The sequence below is a fragment of the Periplaneta americana genome, chromosome 6, assembly GCF_040183065.1.
Source record: "Periplaneta americana isolate PAMFEO1 chromosome 6, P.americana_PAMFEO1_priV1, whole genome shotgun sequence".
NCBI classification, from domain to species: Eukaryota; Metazoa; Arthropoda; class Insecta; order Blattodea; family Blattidae; genus Periplaneta; species Periplaneta americana.
In genome coordinates this window covers 161763087-161789691 of record NC_091122.1, presented here as the reverse complement: position 1 = coordinate 161789691, position 26605 = coordinate 161763087, and the positions used below count along the sequence as shown (strand labels likewise).

The window sequence follows — 26605 nt, the reverse complement described above, 5'->3', positions numbered from 1 at the left end:
TAAGAGAGGGTTGAAGAATCTTCTTTCTTTAAGTGGACTCCAAGACAACAATTCTAGTGACGGTGTTACATGATCGAATTTTCTAATGTTACAAACGAAACGAACGCAGATAATGTGAACACGCTGTAGTCTATGGGCAAGATCAGTATTTAGATTCGTGAATAGAGAATCGCAATAATCGAAGTGGGGCATCACTAAAGTTTGGATCAGGTTCTTTTTAAGGCTGAGAGGTAAAACGTTGGTTAAGTGTTTGAGGGAATGAATTATGGAGAAAGTTTTCTTACATATGTAGGTCACATGACTTTGAAAATTTAGATTCGAATCTAAATATACCCCTAAATTTTTTACTGTCTTATTATATGTAATTGTAGTGTTATTTATTTTTGTATTTGATACAGTGGATAGATCTATTTTGTTTAATGCTCGTTGGTGGCCCATTATTATAGCTTGTGATTTGTGCATTTATTGTAAAAATCCCACAACTAGCATCACATATGGTGTTTTTCAAATAAACTAGTCGAAGGAGTTTTTTCACTGCAATGATTAGAAAGGTAAAGTTCTTTGTAAAGAGTTCATTAACAGCATTGTACCAGCAGAAGTATTCACCATTCGAATTCCTGAGAAAAATGTTTGTGCTGAAAATTGCAACACTGCTACAGTATTTAATCATAGTAGTAATTTAGGCCCAAGTATATATAACAAATTTATATTTAAATATCCTAATCTTGTCAATTCTAATAGTTCTAGTATTAAATTTAAAAAGTTATGTATGGATTTTATAAAAATTGAAAAATTGTAAATTTTAATTTATATATTCTTATTGCGTAGTAGACATAATACAAATTGTATTATATACTTCTTAATTTAAATTCAGGAATATGCCCCTGAGCACGAGTTCTACTCTTTCAGGGGCGAGCTAAAGTTTTCTTGTTTATAATATATTTTATGCTCGACCATGCCGAAATGTAGTAATTATACACCTTGTAGCAGTCCTTTAATGCATGTCATTAAAGTACACCTACTCATTAAAGTACAGGTGTTCAGCCAATGACAAGTCAGCTTTGTACCGTTATAAAACCGCAAGTATCGATTATTCTCGGATATGCAATCGAAAGAGAATTAACGAAAAGTCACGGAGGCTGGAAATCCAATACTGTCGCAGAAAGTTATGTTCTGTTACTATAATAAAATTAGAGTTAATTGTAAATAATATTCAAATAAATTCAATTTGTCATCTCGTTTTTCAATTCTAAATCAATTTTCAGGTTATATCAGAGTAATGTTAATCTTATTCTGTGCCAAGGTCAATGACATTCGTGCCTCGGAAAAAATCAATACTTTCGCGTCTGCGCACATCTCACAATTCAGGTCAGTTCGCACATAACCATAATTTTGAATAATTTCAAGTTAGAAATATGGTCGAGCATAAAAAGTCGTATGAAACTTGCCTATAATGGCAATTAAGACGCTCGTATGAAAATGATGAAACTCGCTTGCGCTCGTTTCATGAACAATCATACTTGCGTCTTAATTACTACCATTATAGGCTCGTTGCATAATGTACTATTATGTTACAATTATTAGCTAAATAAATAAATAAATAAATAAATAAATAAATAAATAAACAAAAAAATAAAAAATAAATAAACAAATAAATAAAATAAATAAATAAATAAATAAATAAAATAAAATAAAAAATAAATAAATAAATAAATAAATAAATAAATAAATAAATAAATAAATAAATAAATAAATAAATAAATAAATAAAATGAATGACTGAATAAATGAATGAATGAATTAATAAATAAATAAATAAATAAATAAATAAATAAATAAATAAATAAATAAATAAATAAGTAAATAATAAATAAATAAATAAATTAATAAGTAAATAAATAAATAAGTAAATAAATAAATAAGTAAATAAATAAATAAGTCAATGAATAAGTAAATGAATAAATAAATAAATAAATAAATAAATAAATAAATAAATAAAAAACAAATACATGAATAAATAAATTAATAAGTAAATAAATGAATAAATGAATAAAATAAATAAATAAATAAATAAATAAATTCAATAAACACATAAAAATAAATAAACAAACAAACAAATAAAAACAAATAAATAAACAAACATATAAATGAATAAATAAATGAATAAATAAATAAGTAAATAAATAAGTAAATAAATAGGTAAATAAATAAATAGATAGATAGATAGATAGATAGATAGATATATAGAGATAGATAGATAGATAGATAGATAGATAGATAGATAGATAGATAGATAGATAGATAGATAGATAGATAGATAGATAGATAGATAGATAGATAGATAGATAGATAGATAGATAGATAAAGCACAGGCAACAATTTAGCGTGTTATCTTTCGAGCACGTCGAATTTCGGCGCTAAATGACCTGTGCAATTGAAGAAACAGTTAAAAAAATTTACTACCACCAGTATTGCTACTGCTACTGCTAATACTACCACTACTACCACCAGTACTACTGCCACCACCATCACTGTTACCACTACAGAATACGATGGTTCATGGAAGAAATACTTACACCAAGCAGCAATCCCATTTTCGACATAGGTCGACGATGTTTGGGGAAGAACTTGTGCGCTAGAGACACCAGCGTGTCGTCGTAGCCGAATATAAACTCCTCTGCTGTGACGTTGACGAACGGTTGTAACCCCATGGCTCTTAACATTATCGATAACGTCATCCGTACTAACCGGGGCAGACTGTTGGCTTGCGTCGACAGCGTCTGTAGAAAGAACATCAGTCATGATATGCTATGTATTCTTATGCAGATGGTAATACCATTTAACACAGAAAGAAACTTAGCACTAAGCAAACCATGGCATGAGTCTAATAGAGAAGTGGCTAGATTCAAACCTATTCTCTCCCCTTTTTTTAAATAATCTTCAACTTAGTAAGGTTGCTAAAACAAAGAATGTTAAACAATAACATTAAAAATGTCTTACAAGAAATTTGTTTACAATAAACTGAAATTTAAAGTAGATAATGTTTTACAATAATGAAAACTTGCAGTAAATTAAAAAAAATACAGATTAAAAACAAAATAGAATGAGAAAATTCAACTGCAATTTGAACTGAAATACAAGTGTCGCCGTAAAATCTGCAGAGAACCCTTAAAAGTGTAACAGAGGTTTACTCCTCCGAAATGCCAGACACCATCATATTCGATCCTTAATTGCAACTGCTTTGAAAAAAAAAAGTCTTGGATAGTAGAAGAGGAAGTTTTTTTCTTGATATTAATGGCTCTTCTAGACGTATTGACATCATAGCGTATTCCCAGAGTACCAAGAAAGGTTAAATAATTGATCCTACTCTAAGGATTGAAACGGGGAGTAGCCAGCCGGAGGATGTCAATCAAGAAAATATCAACATTTATCTGTAAACAGTTGATTACTTCAAAGCAAAATACCAGCTTGAAGACTTGAGGTGATTGGTCTTCTTATTGGAGCTCGTGGTGTGATTCCCAAGTTCTTTGAAAGCTTCAGGAAGACTTTTGAAATACCACAGACACTTACTGCTGACATCATAACTTCAGTTTTGAAACGCTCTTGCCAAATTCTGAGTCATCATATTCACTCTGTTTAATTTTTTTTCTTCACCTTATAATTCATATATGTTTATTTTAATTTTCTTTCAACAAAATTTATATACACATTTAATATTGTAAAATTCATGTAGAAGAGTATACTGAGTCCTTCTGGGCTACCTCCAATAGGAGGCAGTTAATTTATTTATATTTATTTATAGAAATTTTCTTAATTGTTGTTGTTGTTGTGACTCCAAATTTATGACAGAATGACACGAATTGTTTTGTTATGGTCCCTCTAGCGCCCACCATTAATCCGATGACTTCTATATCCCTGAGTTTATATGACGTTTTTTAATGGTTCATAAATTGCCCTTTTCTCTAGGTTAACCTCCTCGGGTTGATTCTGGTGCATCTCGAATCTGATGGTCGGATTCAGAATATAGCCTTTTGTCTCTCCAGGTTTAAATGTTAGAGTATCAATACGCCGAAGACTTCCGGTTTCCGCTATTCAATGGACTTCTTCATAGGTAGTGTAGCCATTGGATTACACATCGTGTAATCACAGACATTCAAACGGGTGAGAGGAGTTTCCTGTACATTGCTGTGTTTTTCATTCACGTACTGAAGGCAAGCAGTGGCGGTATCATGTCGCTCTACAAACTCTGTCTCTACAAGCAGTAAGAGGTGGTTTCTTAAAGAATGAGAAGGAGAACTTCTTTGTTGTTCTGTCGTACAAAATGTAATATGTATTCTTTGTTCAATTAGGAGTATACAGAAACATTAATTGCCACGCTAATAATGTATTATTATTATTATTATTATTATTATTATTATTATCATTATTATTATTATTATTACTGACCACTAAGTGTGTGTTTCTATAATTCTCTTATACGTGCATGAATATTGATATTTTTAGATATTCTTCCAAGAAGAATAAAATTATTAGGTTTTATCTGAATTTTAATCTCCTTAATCTTCAGGTGACGGTAACTATTTATTAGTTATTCATTTAATAATAATATTGTAGAAAAACTGATACAATATTATGTGCCAACGAACTGTTCAACGCCAGGAATTGACATGTCTTAAATCATAGCCAGGAAGAGAAAGATGAGGTAAATGTAAGGAAGTCAGCTACATAATGGGGTTTGAAATATCTCGTGCTCTAAAGCCTTTTAATAGAACAGAATTTATCAAAAGAGTAATGATTAAAATAGCTTAAATAACTTGTCCATAAGAAGTTTTTAATTTTGAAAAATTACGAATTTCTCGACCAAGTATCGAGAGAAGAATTTAGAAAATTCCTTATTACGTTCAAGAGGAAGTTTAAAAAGAAGCAAGACAAATCGTATACCTATTCACTGGCTCTTGATGACAGCAGTGACATTACTGATACAGCAAAGATGTTAGTGTTGTAGTTTTCATGCCAAGTATCTTTCCTCCGTCTCCTTACTTCATAGGTTGTCTGTCGCATATAATCACTGCAGCTCGAGTTTTGGTTACCGTTGCACTAACATCACGCACTACCATATATCTTAACTATCGAAATATTGAAATTCACATTCCTCAATGTACTTTTTCTCTAAATTGTGTCTGTCCATATTTAACTAATTCCATTGAAGTTAAATACTATACAGAAATACCATACTAATTGACCAACACCGTGGATGTTCTTAATTTCCCTTTTTTTTGTTCGTTCCCTATATTTCTTTTCCTGTAATTTCAGTTTTATTTTCACTCTGTGTTAGTTACGCTTTGTCCAATGAGGCAGTCCCGTTATTGGGAAAGCTGAAAGAGTGTTTTTCCAAATAAATAATATTGTCGATTGGGGAAATTTTTCTAAATCCATAAGAAAGCCACTGGAATTACAACGAAACAGAATAATCAAGATTTGTCTTACAAGTCTACTGATTAACTTACTAAACTTCTTTTTTCAAATAGTTGTATGTAAGGCTAAAATACTTGGACTCAAAAACTGAGGTTGGTACAAATGCAGTATAACAAATCTATATAAATTTTGCGTAATTTATTACATAATAATGCAATATGAATCTCTGGTTTTGAAAGGGCATCAGTCAATTAACGTAAATTTTAGGAAAACAACAAAATTATATTAATTGAAAAACAGATTTAAAAAAAATAACAATACTCATCATGTACCAGACATTTTGGAAATAATTTCAAAATTCTCAGTTGAATGTTTTAAGTCTTTTGGAATTTCTTTAAAAATTTTGAAAATTATTGCTACAGACGTAATGAAATATTCTGTTCAGATTTTACGTAATCACCTGTACACCTAAATTTATTTATATTCTATGCGATTACTAAGAATTATTGAATAAACGCACTTTCCCAAGAGTAGCTTCAATTTGAAAATAGTAATCATAAATACTGATAACACAAATGCTTATCTTTATTTTTATTTGTTTAGTATGCTGTGTCTTTTGGCAACCCTTACTGAAAGGCAGCCACCCTTGTGGGATTTATATAATGATTTTTTTAATTTCTCAAAATGACGTCATTTCAACACAAACTGAGAATAAAATGTACGAAACAAACTATCTAATAATTTCATTTCGCAGTACCCTGATTTAGAATATACAAGCACGATGAAATTTATATTCAAAATTAAAGAAATTATTTACTTACTTACTTACTTACAAATGGCTTTTAAGGAACCCGAAGGTTCATTGCCGCCCTCACATAAGCCCGCCATCGGTCCCTATCCTGTGCAAGATTAAGCCAGTCTCTATCATCATATCCCACCTCCCTCAAATCCATTTTAATATTATCTTCCCATCTACGTCTCGGCCTCCCCAAAGATCTTTTTCCCTCCGGTCTCCCAACTAACACTCTATATGCATTTCTTGATTCGCCCATACGTGCTACATGCCCTGCCCATCTCAAACGTCTGGATTTCAAGTTCCTAATTATGTCAGGTGAAGAATACAATGCGTGCAGTTCTGTGTTGTGTAACTTTCTCCATTCTCCTGTAACTTCATCCCGCTTAGCCCCAAATATTTTCCTAAGCACCTTATTCTCAAACACCCTTAACCTATGTTCCTCTCTCAGAGTGAGAGTCCAAGTTTCACAGCCATACAGAAGAACCGGTAATATAACTGTTTTATAAATTCTAACTTTCAGATTTTTGGACAGCAGACTGGATGATAAGAGCTTCTCAACCGAATAATAACACGCATTTCCCATATTTATTCTGCGTTTAATTTCCTCCCGAGTGTCATTTATATTTGTTACTGTTGCTCCAAGATATTTGAATTTTTCCACCTCTTCGAAGGATAAATCTCCAATATTTATATTTCCATTTCGTACAATATTCCCGTCACGAGACATAATCATATACTTTGTCTTTTCGGGATTTACTTCCAAACCGATCGCTTTACTTGCTTCAAGTAAAATTTCCGTGTTTTCCCTAACCGTTTGTGTATTTTCTCCTAACATATTCACGTCATCTGCATAGACAATTCCAAACCCTGCCTGTTATCCTGAACTTTCCTAATGGCATATTCTAAAGCGAAGTTAAAAAGTAAAGGTGATAGTGCATCTCCCTGCTTTAGCCCGCAGTGAATTGGAAAAGCATCAGATAGAAACTGACCTATACGGACTCTGCTGTATGTTTCACTGAGACACATTTTAATTAATCGAACTAGTTTCTTGGGAATACCAAATTCAATAAGAATATCATATAATACTTCCCTCTTAACCGAGTCATAAGCCTTTTTGAAATCTATGAATAACTGATGTACTGTACCCTTATACTCCCATTTTTTCTCCATTATCTGCCGAATACAAAAAATCTGATCAATAGTCGATCTATTACGCCGAAAACCGCACTGATGATCCCCAATAATTTCATCTACGTACGGAGTTAATCTCCTCAAAAGAATATTGGACAAAATTTTGTACGACGTCAACAAAAGTGATATTCCTCGAAAGTTACCACAGTTGGTTTTGTCCCCCTTTTTAAAAATAGGTACAATTATGGACTCCTTCCATTGTTCTGGTACAATTTCCTTTTCCCAAATAGCAAGTACAAGTTTATAAATTATTAAAGAAATTATTATAAACAATTAATACAAAGGTAGATAATTAATTACTAAATACTAATCTTATTACTTATTAGTATTACTTATAAATTGATTCAATTGTAATTACTTATTTTATCATATATATTGTTTGAAATCTCTACTATTTTCTTTTTGATTTGATGGGCAAGTTGGGTCGACTGGTTAGAATGTATACAAGTGTAAAAATTATTTATTTTTCCGTCAATAACTGCCAGTAATTCATTTGTTTACAATTCCTCACATCGATAAACTCAATAATATGCTAAAAAGACAAGTATTTTTACCCATTCGGATATCTTCATATCTTTCTTTATATTACTATACGTAACCCTATTTCAACGTTAAATATTTACGTTGTTACTACATTGCAATTTAAACCTTTTTGTTTGCAAATACGAAGTGAATATGAACATAAATAAGATTAAGTAAGTACTTAAAATAATGACAATTAAAACAATGTGTGATAATATTGCATTAAAATAAAACATCTTGGATAAAACTGTGTATTAAATGTGCATACTACAATATTAAGGGGAGAGGATGGTATTTTTTAAAACGTTTTTCCTATTTGGTGTAAATTATTAATTTTTTGTATGTAGAGAGCTCATAGCTGTGGCAACTCAACCAAATAAAAATATTTTGAAAAAAAAAAAATTATTTGGGGCCCAAATTTGAAAAAAATATACCCAATGCAGGATTGTACTAAAACCGATATATCTAAACCGTTTTTAAAGATAGATTCAAACAGTTTTTGCAATGTATTTGCAAAAGTATGTTCTACAAACTGTCTGTAACAGAATTTTGATATTAGTCCCTACGTTTGTAAAATAAACAATTAAAATTTAATAACAATTTTCTGATTTCCTTTCTTGCAAACAAACGGACGTATTTTTAAAATGAAATCAATTAACAAAATTCTGTTACAGAGAAAAGTTTCCTAATAGTCTAAAGAATGTGTGTTCTAAATTTCGTGAATGTATATTTAATAGTTCAGAAATTATATCCATTTTGTCTGGCAATGTAGCAAAAAAAAAATGAAGTTACTGCAAATCGATAAAAGCGGGCGTGTGATTTAAAAATCCATAGCGCAGGAAGTTTAAAAATGACGTCTCAACATCCGATAAGGGCACAAATACCCACAAAATGTTATGCAATGCATTCCACACATCTCAAAGGGTATTTTAAAGACTTTTTTTTTTTTGAAAATTTAATTTACCGGAGACAACAATAAAAGAAGGCAAGTGATTTAAAAATCCATAACGCAGGAAGTTTAAAAATGGCGTTCCACACATATCGCAGCCTTAATATTGGGATGTACACATGTTTACTATGATCATTAGATACGCACGCATACAAAGAACCGTTCGCGCGTGCGCTTGTAGAGTGCTTGCACGAATATGTAGTCAAATTCCTGAAACTGTGTTCTACTCATTGAACATAAACTAAAGGCTTCTACATATTTGGTATTGAAGACAAATCTATTTCTGACATGATGCCATTCGTTACATCCATTTGTAAAATAAAGAGCATTATGTAAGATGTGGCAATATGTATTTACTTACCAACAATGGGATGTTCGGTACCACCACTCTAGCATTCCTGTCCACCGACAGTTCAGGCACAAATTGTAGAATTTTGTTGTGTTGGAATGTAACAGTTCCGTTTTCATGAAACTTTATATTTACTTTCTCCATATCTTCCCTGAAAATTAAATAAATACAATGACTTAGTAATATACGTTTTCATAAATTTAATGCCACCAGATTGAAGGTTTTAATAAGTTGCTGAAATAATTTCAAGAAACAAAAGTCGCAACAGTTACAAATATGAAGTCCATCGTTCAATAATTTTATTGTCTTCACGAAAGTCACTGCCTTTTGTATAATATTCCAACAATAGAAATAAGAAATCCCGACCAACACATTTATAACTATACAGCATGTTTAGAAATCTAACGAGTACAGGAAAACCGTTAATTTTCTGTAAAGTAATGCAATGACATATTTATTTCATGAGAAGTGGAACGTGAATATTGAAAGAGAACAGAATAAATTGAACGTGAGGCAAATGTAACCATTTTTGGAATTGCGAAGAAATGGGCTGAAAATAAAAGAATAAATGATAAGATCGTAATTAATCATTTATGAATTACCAGTAAAATAGAAAACACAAAGGGAGCCCTCAAATGCTTTAAGAATTTCTGGAAAAGGGATAACACAGTAAGAGTCGCTGTAAGAAACTGTTGAAAGACATGGCAAAAGAGATAAAGGAATTAGTAAAGGAACGGATGAGAAATTGAAGAGAAAAGGATGAAGCAAGAAGAGGGGGACACAGATAATTTTATCAAAATGATAAGGGAGAAAATTTGGAAGAGAACAAAGAGAAGAAGTTGGAAGAGGAAAGCAAGGAGAAGAAGCTGGAAGAGGAGAGCAAGGAGAAGAAGCTGGAAGAGGAGAATAAATAGAAGTTAAAAGAAAGAAGAAAAGATAAGTTTGAAGAGGAGGACAAGAACAAGAATTTCTAACATGAAAGCAAGGAGAAGTTTGAAAAAGAGAAGAAGGAGAAGTTGGAGAGGAGCGTATGGAAAGCAGTGGGGAGGAGGAGATCAAGGAGAAGAAGTTTGAGGGAGAAAATAAGGTGGAAAAAGAGGAAATATGAGTATGAAGGAGAAAATTAAGTGAAGGGAAAGAAGAAACGTGTAATAGATATCGTAATAAGATAGCCTATTTTTTCCCAATATTTTAAAAATCTTTTTTCCACAATATCTTCTCCACATTATGCTTTTAACATGGAAATTTAAGTGTTTGATTATTTGAAATATTGAAGGATTTTAAGCACGTTTTAAAGGATATCTAAAGAGCCGAGTTAACTCCGGAGAACAACGCCATGTGGACTGAAAGTGCTTGGATTGAATCCAGAGGAGATGTGAAAATTTTCACTTCACTGTATCTTACAGAACGATATCGGTTTCCACTGAAAAAAGGATGCTAATATTATATAATATATCTCAAGTCTTTTAATGAGAAGGTATAGAAAGAATGACAGCTTTGACGTTTGTGTGGACGTAAATAACTAGAATAGCGTTATAACATCAGCAAAATATTGCGCATGCTATAATCAACAGCTAAGTTGTAGAAAGCGAATAGTGTTGACATGTAGGAAAGCACTGTGTTAAATGAACAGCTAAACATGGGATAAAAACACAGTTACCTAACCTTTAAATGTCTTTAGGAAGTAGGTAGTAGAGCAAACATTATTGTCTTTCCGCCTTGTTATTCTGTTCATCTGCAATACTGACATGTAGGATAAGTTGTATACACTGTAGGCGATGCAGTTACTTGCGTAAGATTATTGCTAATTTATCTGCATTTGTAGGCAAGTTTCTAAGAACTGAACAAACATTCGATCTAGTTGTTAGTTGATACTTCTTACTAAAAGAGACGGGATTCAACTCTAGTTTGCACACGAAATTTCCTCACTTGACACCTCTGATGAAAAATCCATTCCGTTATCTTAAGCGACTGTTTTTATAATCGATCTTCACTTCAACTCGTAATAATAATAATAATAATAATAATAATAATAATAATAATAATAATAATAATAATAATATTTATTTATTTACTAATATTTATTGTGCTGTACAACAGCCTGGGGCTGATAACAGTTCAGCACATGGTAAAAGTTAGCACAAGATTTACAGTGTACAGGGAATAACCAAACAGTGTATATAAATAATTATTAAAATTACAGAATGCAAATGAACAATAATGACAAATACAAATACAAATAAACAATAATGGCAAAATGAATAGATAATTACAAAAATACATGCTACAGAAAAGCTAGAAACAACACAAACGAATGAAGTTGAATGAATATGCTTAATATAAGAATATTTTTAATATAGGCCTACTGAAGGTAGTTGATTTTAAATAGTATTTCTATTTGTTACTCTAGAATTTGCCATTTGTGGCTACATTTTACATATTTTGGTTGTGATTTCTATATTTATCTATTTTAAATTTATTTTTATTTTGCATTTTTCATTTAGGCCTATGTCTATATATATATATATATATATATATATATATATATATATATGTGTGTGTGTGTGTGTGTGATTTTTTATTTACGTAGTGTGGTATCTGTTTTTTTTTCATTTTTCATTTGTATTTACACTTGTACCTTGCATTTGTATCTGTTTCATCTCTTTTTTCATGTTATCTCCAATTTTATGTTCTATGCAAATATTTGTACTGTCTATTGTAATTGGAGCTTTGCCCTGTTAAATAAATAAACAAATAAATGTAAAAATAAATAAATAAATTTAAAAGTAAATAAATAAACAAATTTAAAAATAAATAAATAAATAAATTTAAAAATAAATAAATAAATAAATTTAAAAATAAATAAATAAATAAATTTAAAAATAAATAAATAAATAAATTTAAAAACAAATAAATAAATAAATTTAAAAATAAATAAATAAATTAAAAAAATAAACAAATAAATAAATTAAAAAAATAAACAAATAAATAAATTAAAAAAATAAACAAATAAATAAATTTAAAAATAAATAAACAAATAAATAAATTTAAAAATAAATAAATAAATAAATAAATTTAAAATAAATAAATAAATAAATAAATTTAAAAATAAATAAATGAATACATAAATTTAAAAATAAACAAATAATAAATTTGAAAGTAAATGAATAATAAATTTAAAAATAAATAAAAATGAAGAAATTTGAGAATAAATAAATAAACAAATTTAAAAATGAATAAATAGAAAAATTTTAAAATAAATAAATAAATAAATTTTGAAAATAAATAAATAAATTAGAAATAAATTTAAAAATAAATAAATAAGTAAATAAATAGATAAGTAAATACATAGATAAGTAAGTAAATAAATAAATAAATAAATAAATAAATAAATAAATAAATAAATAAATAAATAAATAAATAAATCAGTAAGTAAATGAATAAGTAAAAAAAAAATAAATAAATAAATAAATAAATACATAAATAAATAAATAAGTAAGTAAGTAAATAAATAAATGAAATAAATAAATAATTTTACTGCGAATCCCATTATCTGATTTGAGCTGAGGTTCTGTTAAGAAAACAAAATTCTCTTATGAAAATATAGCATTGCTTAGGAGCTAGAGAGAGACATACATGCTTAATTTTCGATGAAGAAAGAAAGCAGACTATTACGGCATCAGCAGAGACGTTGTTGAATTTATCCTTGCTATGCATCTCGAGTATGTCCATTTCACCTTGAACGATAGGAGGCTGGGAAGCAAACATGGCACCAATAGCAAGAATTAAGCACAGCAGCAGCTGAAGAAAGTGCGAGTGAAAGCGGGATCCGTTTATTTTTGTTTGTGTAATACTTATTCGTGTTACTGTGCTGTAATATCCATCCGGTAACTCTTCAAGATGCAAAGACCGCTGATTGCAATATTCGATGTGTTGTTCTTCGCTACAGAGGGCAGATACCGAATACGGATGCATATTTTTGTGTGTGGAGATAATAGTAGTTGAATTTGTCTTCATTATTTCAATTAAGACGACAAATTTAGGACAATCATAAAGAAGATCATTATGGCAATGGCGACGGCACCGGCTATAAAATGGTTACAGTGACGACGATGATGCAATGACCACAATGGCAGCAATTGAATTGGAGACGGTCACAATTATTGAAATGGGGACGATGACGATACAAATGGTATACTGGCGACAGAAATGATACAGTGGCGACAGAAATGGTACAGTGGCGATATAAATGGTACAGTGGCGACAGAAATGGTACAGTGGCGATATAAATGGTACAGTGGCGACAGAAATGATACAGTGGCGACAGAAATGGTACAGTGGCGACAGAAATGGTACAGTGGCGATATAAATGGTACAGTGGTAACAGAAATGGTACAGTAGCTACAGAAATGGTACAGTGGTTACAGAAATGGTACAGTAGCTACAGAAATGGTACAGTGGTAACAGAAATGGTACAGTGGCGACAGAAATGGTACAGTGGCTACAGAAATGGTACAGTGGCTACAGAAATGGTACAGTGGCGACAGGAATGGAACAGTGGCTACAGAAATGGTACAGTGGCGACAGGAATGGTACAATGGCGACAGAAATAGTACAGTGGCGACAGAAATGGTACAGTGACGACAGAAATGGTACAGTGGCGACAGAAATGGTACAGTGGCGACAGAAATGGTACAATGGCGACAGAAATGGTACAATGGCTACAGAAATGGTACAATGGCGACAGAAATAGTACAGTGATGACAAATGGTACAATGACGACAGAAATGGTACAATGATGACAGAAATGGTACAGAGGTGACAGAAATGATACAATGGCTACAGAAATGGTATAATGGCGAGACAGAAATGGTACAGTGGCGACAGAAATGGCACAGTGGCGACAGAAATGGTACAGTGGCGACATAAATGATACAGTGGCGACAGAAATGGTACAATGACGACAGAAATAGTACAGCGGTTACAGAAATGGTACGGTAGCGACAGAAATGGTACAGTGGCGACAGAAATGGTACAGTGGCGACAGAAATGGTACAGTGGTTACAGAAATGGTACAGTGGCGACAGAAATGGTACAGTAGCGACAGAAATGGTACAGTGGCGACAAATGGTACAGTAACACCAGAAATGGTACTGTGGCAACAGAAATGGTACAATGGCGACAGAAATGATACAATGGCTACAGAAATGGTAAATGGCGAGACAGAAATGGTACAGTGGCGACAGAAATGGTACAGTGGCGACAGAAATGGTACAGTGGCGACAGAAATGGTACAGTGACGACATAAATGGTACAGTGGCGACAGAAATGGTACAATGACGACAGAAATGGTACAGTGGCGACAGAAATAGTACAGTGGTTACAGAAATGGTACAGTGGCGACAGAAATGGTACAGTAGCGACAGAAATGGTACAGTGGCGACAAATGGTACAGTAACACCAGAAATGGTACAGTGGCAACAGAAATGGTACAATGGCGACAAAAATGGTACAATGGCGACAAAATGGTACAATGGCGACAAAAATGGTACAGTGGCGACATAAATGGTACAGTGGCTACATAAATGGTACAGTGGCTACAGAAATGGTACAGTGGCGACATAAATGGTAAAGTGACTACAGAAATGGTACAGTGGTGACAGAAATGGTACAATGGAGACTAAAATGATACAATGACAACAGAAATTGTACAGTAGCGACAGAAATGGCAGTGGTGGTGGAAATGGTACAGTGGTACCAGAAATGGTACAGTGGTGACAGAAATAGTACAATAACGACAGAAATGGTACAGTATCGACAGAAATGGTACAATAGCAGCAGAAATGGTACAATGACAAATATGTGACAATGACAACGAAGTGACGATTATGATGACAATGAAATGGAGACTGCGATGACGACGCAATGAAATGTTGACGATGACGACGACAATGAAATGGTGATGATAATCAAGATAATGGTAACAATAGTATTGCATTTGTTCTCGGCGGGAATTCGAAGCTCATCTGCGGCGTGGAAAGTCAGTTGAGACACTGAGTAGGTGAAATCTGAAGAGTACGTCGTAAGATGTGGTGCAGTTGAACTTTCTGAAAATTCACGTACGCTATAAATGAAGACTTCCATTACGTAATTGTATTCTAATTGGTAAATTAATTTCTCCAATAGCAAAAACAGACGAGTACGCCACTACATGTTGTGATTCATGTCGCATGTGTAGTTAGGTAACCGCGCTTAGCTACAGAGGCTTCTCTCTGGGTCACAGCTACGCTCCAGGCGACCGACCGCTGGAAGAGAAGCTTTCCTCTGACTCAGAACAAACACGAGAAACATTAACGGAAATGGTTGAGTTCAATTCCTATCAAAGTGTTGAGAAGAAGGATGTAGGTTATCGAAACAAACTAGTTATGGAATTTCTTGATTAGAACAAAATTAATACCAGTACTGAAATAATCAGTTACAAATGATAGTGCGTTCTCAGTAAAATAAAAATCATTTCTAGTGCAGATTAGTATATTAAAACATTAGAAGTAACCACCAGTTTGTTACAGAAAGTTTTGAAGCCCTAGACCGCTATAAATTTTGATGTCTGATAACGCTTTTTGTGAATATGATACATTATCAAGCGACAAATATTTATAATTCTCCGCATCACAGAGAAGTTGTATATAAATAAAATGAAACTTAAAATAATAATTAGTAAGAAAATGACGAAATATTTGACCAGCAGCAATAAAACTTTGACTTGTACAATTTATTGAAAATGTTACACAAATTTTATAACTAATTACGAGTTATCCTTCCGATGCTAAAGGATAGGCAGAGTTTTGGAGAGAAAGAGCATACGGACAGAGACACGAGGATAGATATAGACAGAGTCAGAGATGTAGAGACTGTAAGAGTCAGAGTTACAGATACAGGAATAGAGACTAACAGAGAACGAGGGACGGAGACAGAGACAGATAGAAAGGGACATACGCAGAGAGAAAGGGACAGACACAGAGAGAAAGGGACAGACACAGAGAAAGGGACAGATACAGAGAGAAAGGGACAGACACAGATAGAAAGGGACAGACACAGAGAGGAAGGGGCAGACACAGAGAGAAAGGGACAGACACAGAGAGAAAGGGACGGACACAGAGAGAAAGGGACAGCCACAGAGAGAAAGGGACAGACACAGAGACAAAGGGACAGACACAGAGAGAAAGGGACAGACACAGAGAGAAAGGGACAGATCCAGAGAAAGCGACAGATACAGAGAAAAGGACAGATACAGAGAGAAAGGGACAGACACAGAGAGAAAGGGACAGAGACAGAGAGAAAGGAACAGCCACAGAGAGAAAGGGACAGATACAGAGAAAGGGACAGATACAGAGAAAAGGACAGATACAGAGAAAAGGACAGATACAGAGAGAAAGGGACAGACGCAGAGAGAAAGGGACAGAGACAGACAGAAAGGGACAGCCACAGAGAGAAAGGGACAGACACAGAGAGAAAGGGACAGACACAGAGAGAAAGGGACAGACACAGAGAGAAAGGGACAGACACAGAGAGAAAGGGACAGACACAGAGAGAAAGGGACAGATCCAGAGAAAGGGACAGATACAGAGAAAAGGACAGATACAGAGAAAAGAACAGATACAGATAGAAAGGGACAGAGACAGAGAGAAAGGGACAGCCACAGAGAGGAAGGGACAGATACAGAGAGAAAGGGACAGACACAGAGAGAAAGGGAGACATAGAGAGAAAGGGACAGACACAGAGAGAATGGGATAGCCACAGAGAGAAAGGGACAGACACAGAGAGAAAGGGAAAGACACAGAGAGAAAGGGACAGACACAGAGAGAAAGGGACAGACACAGATAGAAAGGGACAGATCCAGAGAAAAGGACAGATACAGAGAGAAAGGGACAGACGCAGAGAGGAAGGGACAGAGACAGAGAGAAAGGGACAGCCACACAGAGAAAGGGACAGATCCAGAGAAAAGGACAGATACAGAGAGGAAGGGGCAGACACAGAGAGAAAGGGACAGACACAGAGAGAAAGGGACAGATACAGAGAGAAAGGGACAGTCACAGAGAGAAAGGGACAGTCACAGAGAGAAAGGGACAGACACAGAGAGAAAGGGACAGTCACAGAGAGAAAGGGACAGACACAGAGAGAAAGGGACAGATACAGAGAGAAAGGGACAGACACAGAGAGAAAGGGACAGACACAGAGAGAAAGGGACAGACACAGAGAGAAAGGGACAGACACAGAGAGAAAGAGACAGTCACAGAGAGAAAGGGACAGACACAGAGAGAAAGGGACAGACACAGAGAGAAAGGGACAGACACAGAGAGAAAGGGACAGTCACAGAGAGAAAGGGACAGACACAGAGAGAAAGGGACAGACACAGAGAGAAAGGGACAGACACAGAGAGAAAGGGACAGACACAGAGAGAAAGGGACAGATCCAGAGAAAAGGACAGATACAGAGAGAAAGGTACAGACGTAGAGAGGAAGGGACAGAGACAGAGAGAAAGGGACAGAGACAGAGAGAAAGGGACAGAGACAGAGAGAAAGGGACAGCCACAGAGAGGAAAGGACACAGAGAGAAAGAGACAGAGGATGGGACAGACACAGAGGGGAAGAGACAGACAGAGAGGAAGGGACACAGAAAAAGAGACAGAGAGGATGGGACAGACACAGCGAGGAAAGCTTAGGGACTGAGAGGAAACGTACAGATATGGAAACAAGTTAAAACTAATTCCCTAGCTTACAAATGCGAGACAGAATGAGGAACCTACCAACTGCTAGATGAGCTAACAAGTTTTATTTTGAAAATGTAAATCTTTCCGTAGAGGTAAGGTCATGTAGCAATATTGACGTCAAATTCTTAAGGATTAGCATATGTATAAACAGGATGTGGTGTAAGAAAATTTGTGAGGGTCTACCACACGATTTGCAGATTTAACAAAGTACGAGCGTAACGTATTCACAAGGTACTAATAGCTTGAGTAAATGTTTGAAAATTAGTGGTTAAAGGATTTGAAGACAAGGCGAGAACATGAGAAGCGTAGTTTTCATTGTAAATTACAGCTGTGTAGTTAAGCTATAGTTTGCCGACCTTCACCTCTCCCCTCCTTTTGTTTTAGGCCGAAAGTTTGCGTAATGCTTTCGTGATTTATTGAAGAGAATTCAATAGCAATGTTAAACTGAATTAAAATATATGAAGGCCTATCTGTGAGAGTTTAAATTACTTCGTATATAAAACTAAGATACAAGACAAAAATGTATAGCACCACTCAGTACAATCGTGTCACCTTTGATGCTGTCGTTATTACTGCAGTCGTCGTCATCGCCATTTTCGCCACAATAGTCATCGTTCTCATCATCGTGGTAGTCCATCGTCATCGTCGCCATGATCGTCCATCGTTATCTTATAGCCACGATCGTTCATCGCCATCGCTATCACCGTCACGATTGTTCGTCGTCATTGTTATCATTGCCAAGGCCGTCCATTGTTATTGTCGCCACGATCATCCATCGTCATCTTATCATCGCCATGATCGTTCGTCGTTATCGTTGTCATCGCCACAATCGTAAAAATTATCGTTATCATCACCACAGTCGTCCATCGTTACCGTTGTCGTTATCATCGCCAAGATCGTCCGTCATTTCCGTTATTATCGTCACGATCGTTCGTCGTTATCGTTATCATCTCCACGATCGTAAAAATATCGTTATCATCACCAAAGTCATCCACCGTTATCGTTGTCGTTATCATCGCCAAGATCGTCCATCGTTATCCTTATCATCACCACGATCTTTCATCGTCAAAATTGTCATCGCCAAGATCGTCCATCGTTATCGTTATCGCCACGATCGTTTACCGTCATCATCATGGTCGTTCGTCGTTATCGTTATCATCGCCAAGATCGTAAAAATTATCATTATCATCACCACAGTCGTCCATCGTTATCGTTATCATCGCCAAGATCGTCCATCGTTATCGTTATCATCGCCACGATTATTCATCATCATAGTTGTCATCACCACGGTCGTTCGTCGTTATCATTATCATCGCCACGATCGTGAAAATTATCGTTATCATCACCATAGTCGTCCATCGTTATCGTTATCATCGCCAAGATCGTCCATCGTTATCATCGCCACGATCGTTCATCGTCAAAATTGTCATCACCAAGATCGTCCCTCGTTATCGTTATCATCACCACAGTCGTCCATCGTTATAGTTATCATCGCCACGATCGTAAAAATTATCGTTATCATCACCATAGTCGTCCATCGTTATCGTTATCATCGCCAAGATCGTCCATCGTTATCATCGCCACGATCGTTCATCGTCAAAATTGTCATCACCAAGATCGTCCCTCGTTATCGTTATCATCACCACAGTCGTCCATCGTTATAGTTATCATCGCCACGATCGTAAAAATTATCGTTATCATCACCATAGTCGTCCATCGTTATCGTTATCATCGCCAAGATTGTCCATCGTTATCATCGCCACGACCGTTCATCGTCAAAATTGTCATCACCAAGATCGTCCCTCGTTATCGTTATCATCACCACAGTCGTCCATCGTTATAGTTATCATCGCCACGATCGTAAAAATTATCGTTATCATCACCATAGTCGTCCATCGTTATCGTTATCATCGCCAAGATTGTCCATCGTTATCATCGCCACGACCGTTCATCGTCAAAATTGTCATCACCAAGATCGTCCCTCGTTATCGTTATCATCGCCACAATCGTTCACCGTCATCGTTATCATCGTCATGGTCGTTCGTCGTTATCGTTATCTCCACGATCGTAAAAATTATCGTTATCATCACCATAGTCGTCCATAGTTATCGTTATCATCGCCACGATCGTTCATCGTCAAAGTTGCCATAGCCAAGATGGTCCATCGTTCTCGTTATCATAGCCATAATCGTTCACCGTCATCATTATCATCGTCATGGTCGTTCGTCGTTATCGTTATCATCGCCACGATCGTAAAAATTATCGTTATCATCACCATAGTCGTCCATCGTTATCGTTATCATCGCCACGATCGTAAAAATTATCGTTATCATCACCATAGTCGTCCATCGTTATCGTTATCATCGCCACGATCGTAAAAATTATCGTTATCATCACCATAGTCGTCCATCGTTATCGTTATCATCGCCACGATCGTTCATCGTCATAGTTGTCATCGCCAAGATGGTCCATCGTTCTCGTTATCATCGCAACGATCGTTCATCGTCATAGTTGTCATCACCACGGTCGTCCATCGTCAAGGTTATTGTTGCCACGGTCTTTCATTGTTATCGTTATTGTAGCCACCGACACGTTCATCGTCATCATCATTGTCGTTCATCGTAATCAACATCGTTGCCCCAGTCTTCCATAGTCTTCGTCACCACAGTTGTCATCGCCGTTCTTCAAAGATTGTACCTATTGATATATTCCATTTGCATGTGGAAATTATGAACTTAGAAGAGTTTACCAGCTACGACAGTATGCACGGAACGGAAGGGAATGAGCCACACATGAACACACTTTGAGAGAGAGATGCATTCTAGAACTCCACTTCCCTGTCTATATCAATGCTGACATGCGTAGCAAATACAATTTATAATCTTTTCGCTGTAAGAAAAATCCTAATATAAACAATAGCACGTGACTGAAGTGAGGCTTCATTGGCCACTGTTTGGCGCCATAGATTCTCAGTACATGTTCCCGCTTACTGTTGTACATTCTGTTTCATGTTAAACATTTCCCGTTACTCTTCAAGTAGGCCTAACCTCACTACTATGCATTAGTTTGCTTAGGAAACATTTAATTTATAATTATTGTAATTAAAACTCACTTAACTTATTATATACATTTAAGACTATTTGTTTTTTTTTTTCGCTTTTGAGAGGGTTTCCACGCCTATGTTTAATAAACACTCACTGAGGATGAAAAAGCTATACGAGCTCAAGTGACGCCAGCTTGTTACAAGAACAGACTACCTCGGTATTACTGTTGGTATTCATCCGCGTTCATAATATATAACAAAATATAAAAGTAGCTTTTCTTTTACATAGTGTTTTACATATGAGCGAAGTTATATATTTCATCGCATTTAACAACTAGACTTCAATTTTTTATTTTCAAATAATACAAGATTATGGTTTCCAAACACGAACTATATTTTCCTGCGTCATGTGAGTGTTTCGGCTGGGAGCCAATCACGGGTATGACAGCAACGTGCTTATGTTTACATTAGGATTTTTCTTACAGAGAAAACAGTATAGATCTTAAAATAAGTTTGTGGGCCGAATTAATTTTCAAAAGTAGAGAATTTTTCAAACCTAGTTTATATGCTCTTGGGTGCTGTACGTACAGTACATACTGCAAGATCTGAATAATCTGTACATTGGTCATACGCAAGGTCACGTGTGTAATTTTAAGGTACTGGATCACTAAAATGAGCAAGACACACAAGGTCAGAAATAAGAACTCCAAGTACTTCGCTTGAAGTTATGATTGCACAGTTCCGTATTTCTGCACCTCTGACAAAAATAGCAACTATAACCTTGAAAATATTCCGTAATATGTAGGCCTACGTCATAAAATCAAGATTTAAGCACACACTCGTTCAGATTGTCATTTTAAGTATTGTGTTGGTTTAGATATATAGGGTATTTCAAAAGTCAGTTCAAACATTAAACAGCTATAAATATTATAATATTTGAGATAGGGAAAAAACAAAAACATCACAGTGTTGGGCAAACAACGGGGTTTACAAAACATTGGGAAGATGTCCGCCGTTCTCTTGTTCAAAGTACAGGATTCTGAATTTCGCTAAATTTTTGCAGACTAATGGTGTGCCTCCCCTCTTAATGGAAACATAAACAAGCTGGGTTTTTGGACTGACACACTAGTGGATTAGGTGTCTTGTGGAACAGCCGTAAATTTTTAATGTTTAAAATAAAGGTAATAAAACGCAGTTTGAAATATGCAATTAATTGAGTTATAGGCCTAATTAGTTGAGTTGATATATGATTAATTAAGTTTATATGTAATTAATTAAGATGATATGTAATTTAGTTGATATGTAAATAAATTAAGGTGATATGTAATTAATTAAGATGATATGTAATTAAGTTCGTATGTAATTAATTAAGGTGATATGTAATTACTTAAATTGGTAATAGTTGGGTGAAATAGAAACACTTATAAGTTAGATTTACTTTTGCTTATCGTAGGCATTATTATAGAATAGTTTTTATTTATAGTCCTAGGTTTATTGCATCTACTATTTATAGATTTACGTTTATTTTATTTTATTTCATGTAATTGTAATTATTGTATATTGTATATCACTGCCACCGGGTGTATACCCAATTGTAGTGTTAATAAATAAATAAATAAATAAATAAATAAATAAATAAATAAATAAATAAATAAATAAATAAATAAATAAATAAATACATACATGACATGTCAATAGAATGATAGAGGAAAGGGATAGATCTAGAAACTACTCCTAGCACAATTTCGTCCAAAAGTGGATAAAACGCATTTTGGAACCTGATGCCTCATATAATAATAATAATAATAATAATAATAATAATAATAATAATAATAATAATAATAATAATAATAATAATAATAATGATTTATTTTAGCTGGCAGAGTTAAGGCCGTAAGGCCTTCTCTTCCACTCAACCAGCAAAAAGTATACCTACATAATGTATGAACTTACAAAGAATTTAACAATTTGATTTAGATAAGAGCTACATGTATACAAGAGTTATTTACGAATTAAACAACAAAATACTATGAACTATTGATTAAACACTGAAATACAAACTACGTAGCAGAATTAAGCTAAATACATAGAATGTTAATATATTAAAAATAATGTTAGATAATAGAAAGAGATTATTATGAGACAATTTTGAAAATACAGCACTACCAGGATGATGTCTAAAGGAAGGAGTAACAATGTAGACAGTGATAGTTTATATTCATCATTTCGCGTTTTACTTTTGTGCGAGATCGTGCGTATTTGCTTGTTTTCCGCACAGAACCAATACGCGGTAAGTGTGAAATACCACATTCAGTATTCCCAACGTAACACACATAACAATTTCCCTCTTCTTACCGCTTAAGCGCGACATTCATTTTACTGCTTTAGGCTTTTAACATATTATTTTTAGAGATGTTTAACATAGTAATAATTATAAATTGCAAACTTACCACTGCAATTTCACCTAAATTGCAATGTTAATTATTGTTTTTAAACATTTGCAAAAATTAAGTAAAATCTACTACTCCACGAAACTTATTGCATTCCTGATACAAGTAACATTAAGGAAGCCGTGAAAAAATCAACGAGATTCCAGATGCCGATGTTATTACTGCAATATGTTATATAAATAATATTGTTAAAATATTAAAATGAAAAATAAACCATTACATAACCTTACCGTTTGTTTTAAGTTCGCATTTATAGACTGGGGGGAAAAAAAGACAGACGTATATCACGGCCTGCTGGAGTATAGTAAACACAGAAAACATTTTACAGCAACAATGTTGAAGAAAGATATTTTGGTGTTCCGAAGTTGGCGTCATTAAACAGAAACCAACATGGAGATTTCATTGCAACTAATTAGAAATTCGTCTTTCAGGTATGTAATAAACGATCTTCGCACAAAATAATGTACGATACACGAGCGGTATGTTTGTTTTCATGTTCTCGGAAATTAAAAAAGCTCAACTACGTTTCGCTTTTTCAATATTTTCCTCGAACATGAAAACGTCAACATACCGCTCTTGTAACGTATATTACTATTATGATGTTTGATAGTGATGCTCCAATAACATTTCTTTACTTGTAGTATTAAATCACTTCTTAGGCCCGATTGTATAAACCATTTAATCTTAGATCAGAGGTTAAATTGATCCTTGTTTCAGCTGAACTTGGAATTTTGTGTTGTATAAAGTCTAATCTGAGATTAATTTGTCTCAAACTAAAGTCAACTTTGACTGAAGAAATTTCTCCGATTAAGTTAGATGATCCAAGTTCAGTTATTTCTTTTCTGTTTGAAATACACGAGTGACAGAGTGTGCAAATAAAATATCCATTATTATTAATATTAATAGATATGATAGGTACATTTATATATATTTCTTTCAATTTCTTGCCTTAATGCACAAACAATCTTATATTTTATAAGATCGTGTTCAGCAGTATCAAATAACATAACCTATAATTATATTATGTTTATAGCAACCATTAATTATTAATGGATATGATAGGTACATTCATAACTTTTCAATTAACTGTATTACTAAAGGAAAATTGTCGTTTTATAAAGCTTTATTATGTTTAGCAGTATCAAACACCATAACATGTTAACAACTCGGAGAACAGTCAACCTTCTTCTTATTGTCCGCCATTATTTACATTGCACAAAAAAAAAAAAAAACCAGTGTCTCCAACAGAGTGTACGGAAAGTCGCCAAAAAAGTAGTTGGAAAGTCGCTAGATTTCTCATTATCAACAAAGAAAGATTAAATTTTTGTTACTATGGGGTGCTAAAAAGGTCACTAAATCCCTATTTAAGCAATATAAAAGTTAAAAGAAATTGTTGTTGAAAAAGAGTTAAAGTCGCTAGATTGGCAACACTGAACAAACCTGTCCGCGCATCACGTATTTCACCTGTTGCGATGTTGCCAAATCCTTTTCACGTGAACTTAGATTGCATTTGAACCACGGTAATTTGATCGCAGAAAAGTTTTATACAATAGAAGAAGTGTCTGAACTTGGTTCACTTTTCGATCTTCGATCAAAGTTGATCTTTAGTCAGGGAGTTTTATACAATTGGGCCTTAATCAAGGTATTTCCTACACGTACTTTACTTGTTTGTTATTCATTGTAATTTTCTTGTATCCTGTTTGCCATTAGCTTACTCTTATTTGGATTCATGTGCAGATCTAACATTGTAAAATAATGATCACTAAATTTTAACTCTGTAGTTATGGCAGTAAAAGAACGCATATGCCTGCGGAGAGAAAGAGTTCCTCATTGCTTTCAGACTCTTTACTGCAACATAAGCTCGTAAAAAGGTGCATCGCTTAACATTAGTTTGTGAAAGTCTAGATGCTCAACACAGCACCGTGTGGAGGAGTTGGCGATGGAGCTGAGAAGGTTCATAACAAACAATGATGACTTCAACAACTTATTAGAGGAAGGAACATGGTCGAATGAGTCCTCGGTGGTGGAAAGTGAAAGCATGGTACAGCCATGGGCATGCGCGGTTCACTGGTTTAGCGAAACAAGTGCTTCTGTAATATGTAATTTCGCGTGCTGTGTCACGTACCAGTTTCAAGTAGGAGTCGCAGGGTCGGCGAGAAACAAATGAAAACGATGCGTCACGCCCTTGCTACCTCATAAGTGTGCTGCAGCGCTACTGTCGATCGCTTAAAATTACAACTGTTGAGCTCCAGGCCTCAATTTGTTCCGTCATAATGTGGAGGCTATCAATCAACAAATAAACGCATAGAAGTATTACTCCATGGTCAGGTGATCAACGTGAAAAGACAGTCTTTGCTAGACACAATATTATGGTGCGAACAAAAACAAGAATGAAAGAGATCAGAAAAGGTAAGCAATAGGAGAAGATAGTGAGTGGGACAGTAGAAGAGAAGTCGAGAAAAAGAGACAGAAGTAGAGAGACGTAAAGAACAGAAAGAGAGATGATGTTTAGTGAACTGCCCGAAGACTGGTTTAAATCTTGATAGTAATATCAATAAGGTATCACTCATGAGGCAACTGAGCCAGGAGATAATGGGTTAGGGTAATCGGTTCCTTTCCCCCTTCATTACATACAGCGCTGATTCTTCAGATATATACAGGGACATCATTTTATTTTTACTTCAATTTTTATTGTACCTGAGTTTTTGAATGTACTTCACTCCCACCCCTTCTACTCAGGAAGTTCCAACTCCACACAGAACCAAGACCGCAGATAGTAAGCTTATACTGAGTATAGTACGTTCCAGAAATATGTTCGCGTTTTCCAGTGACGAAAGAGCTTTCAATATTGAATCATATTTTCGCACAGGTACTGTCCGTTTGCCTACGTCGCATCCCGATTTCCCCCACCTGCTTCTGCTCGCCCCTCTGTAATAGCTGGGCTGTCTTAGCTCTTTTCTGAAAACATTAATTTTTCTTAGGAATTGGAAGTTTACGTAATATATTATACAGCTGTTTAATTTAACTTAAATAAAAGGGCCTCGTTAAGTAATTAACTGTCACGTGATTTCCTCCCTTTCTACAATCCTGCGGCATAACCATTTGGATGGACAGTAGATAG

General features: G+C 34.4%; 1 protein-coding gene across 2 annotated transcripts in view; it reads right to left on the bottom strand.

The window, feature by feature from the left end:
• dsb (debris buster) overlaps positions 1-26605 on the bottom strand; it is a 353068-nt gene that overhangs the window by 13294 nt on the left and 313169 nt on the right. For both annotated transcript variants that reach the window (XM_069829468.1, XM_069829469.1), the window contains exons 5-6: positions 9234-9372; positions 2576-2779 (exon numbers count right to left, since the gene is read on the bottom strand). In XM_069829468.1, coding sequence (XP_069685569.1) covers positions 2576-2779; positions 9234-9372 — 343 coding nt within the window. The remainder of the gene's footprint in view (positions 1-2575; positions 2780-9233; positions 9373-26605) is intronic.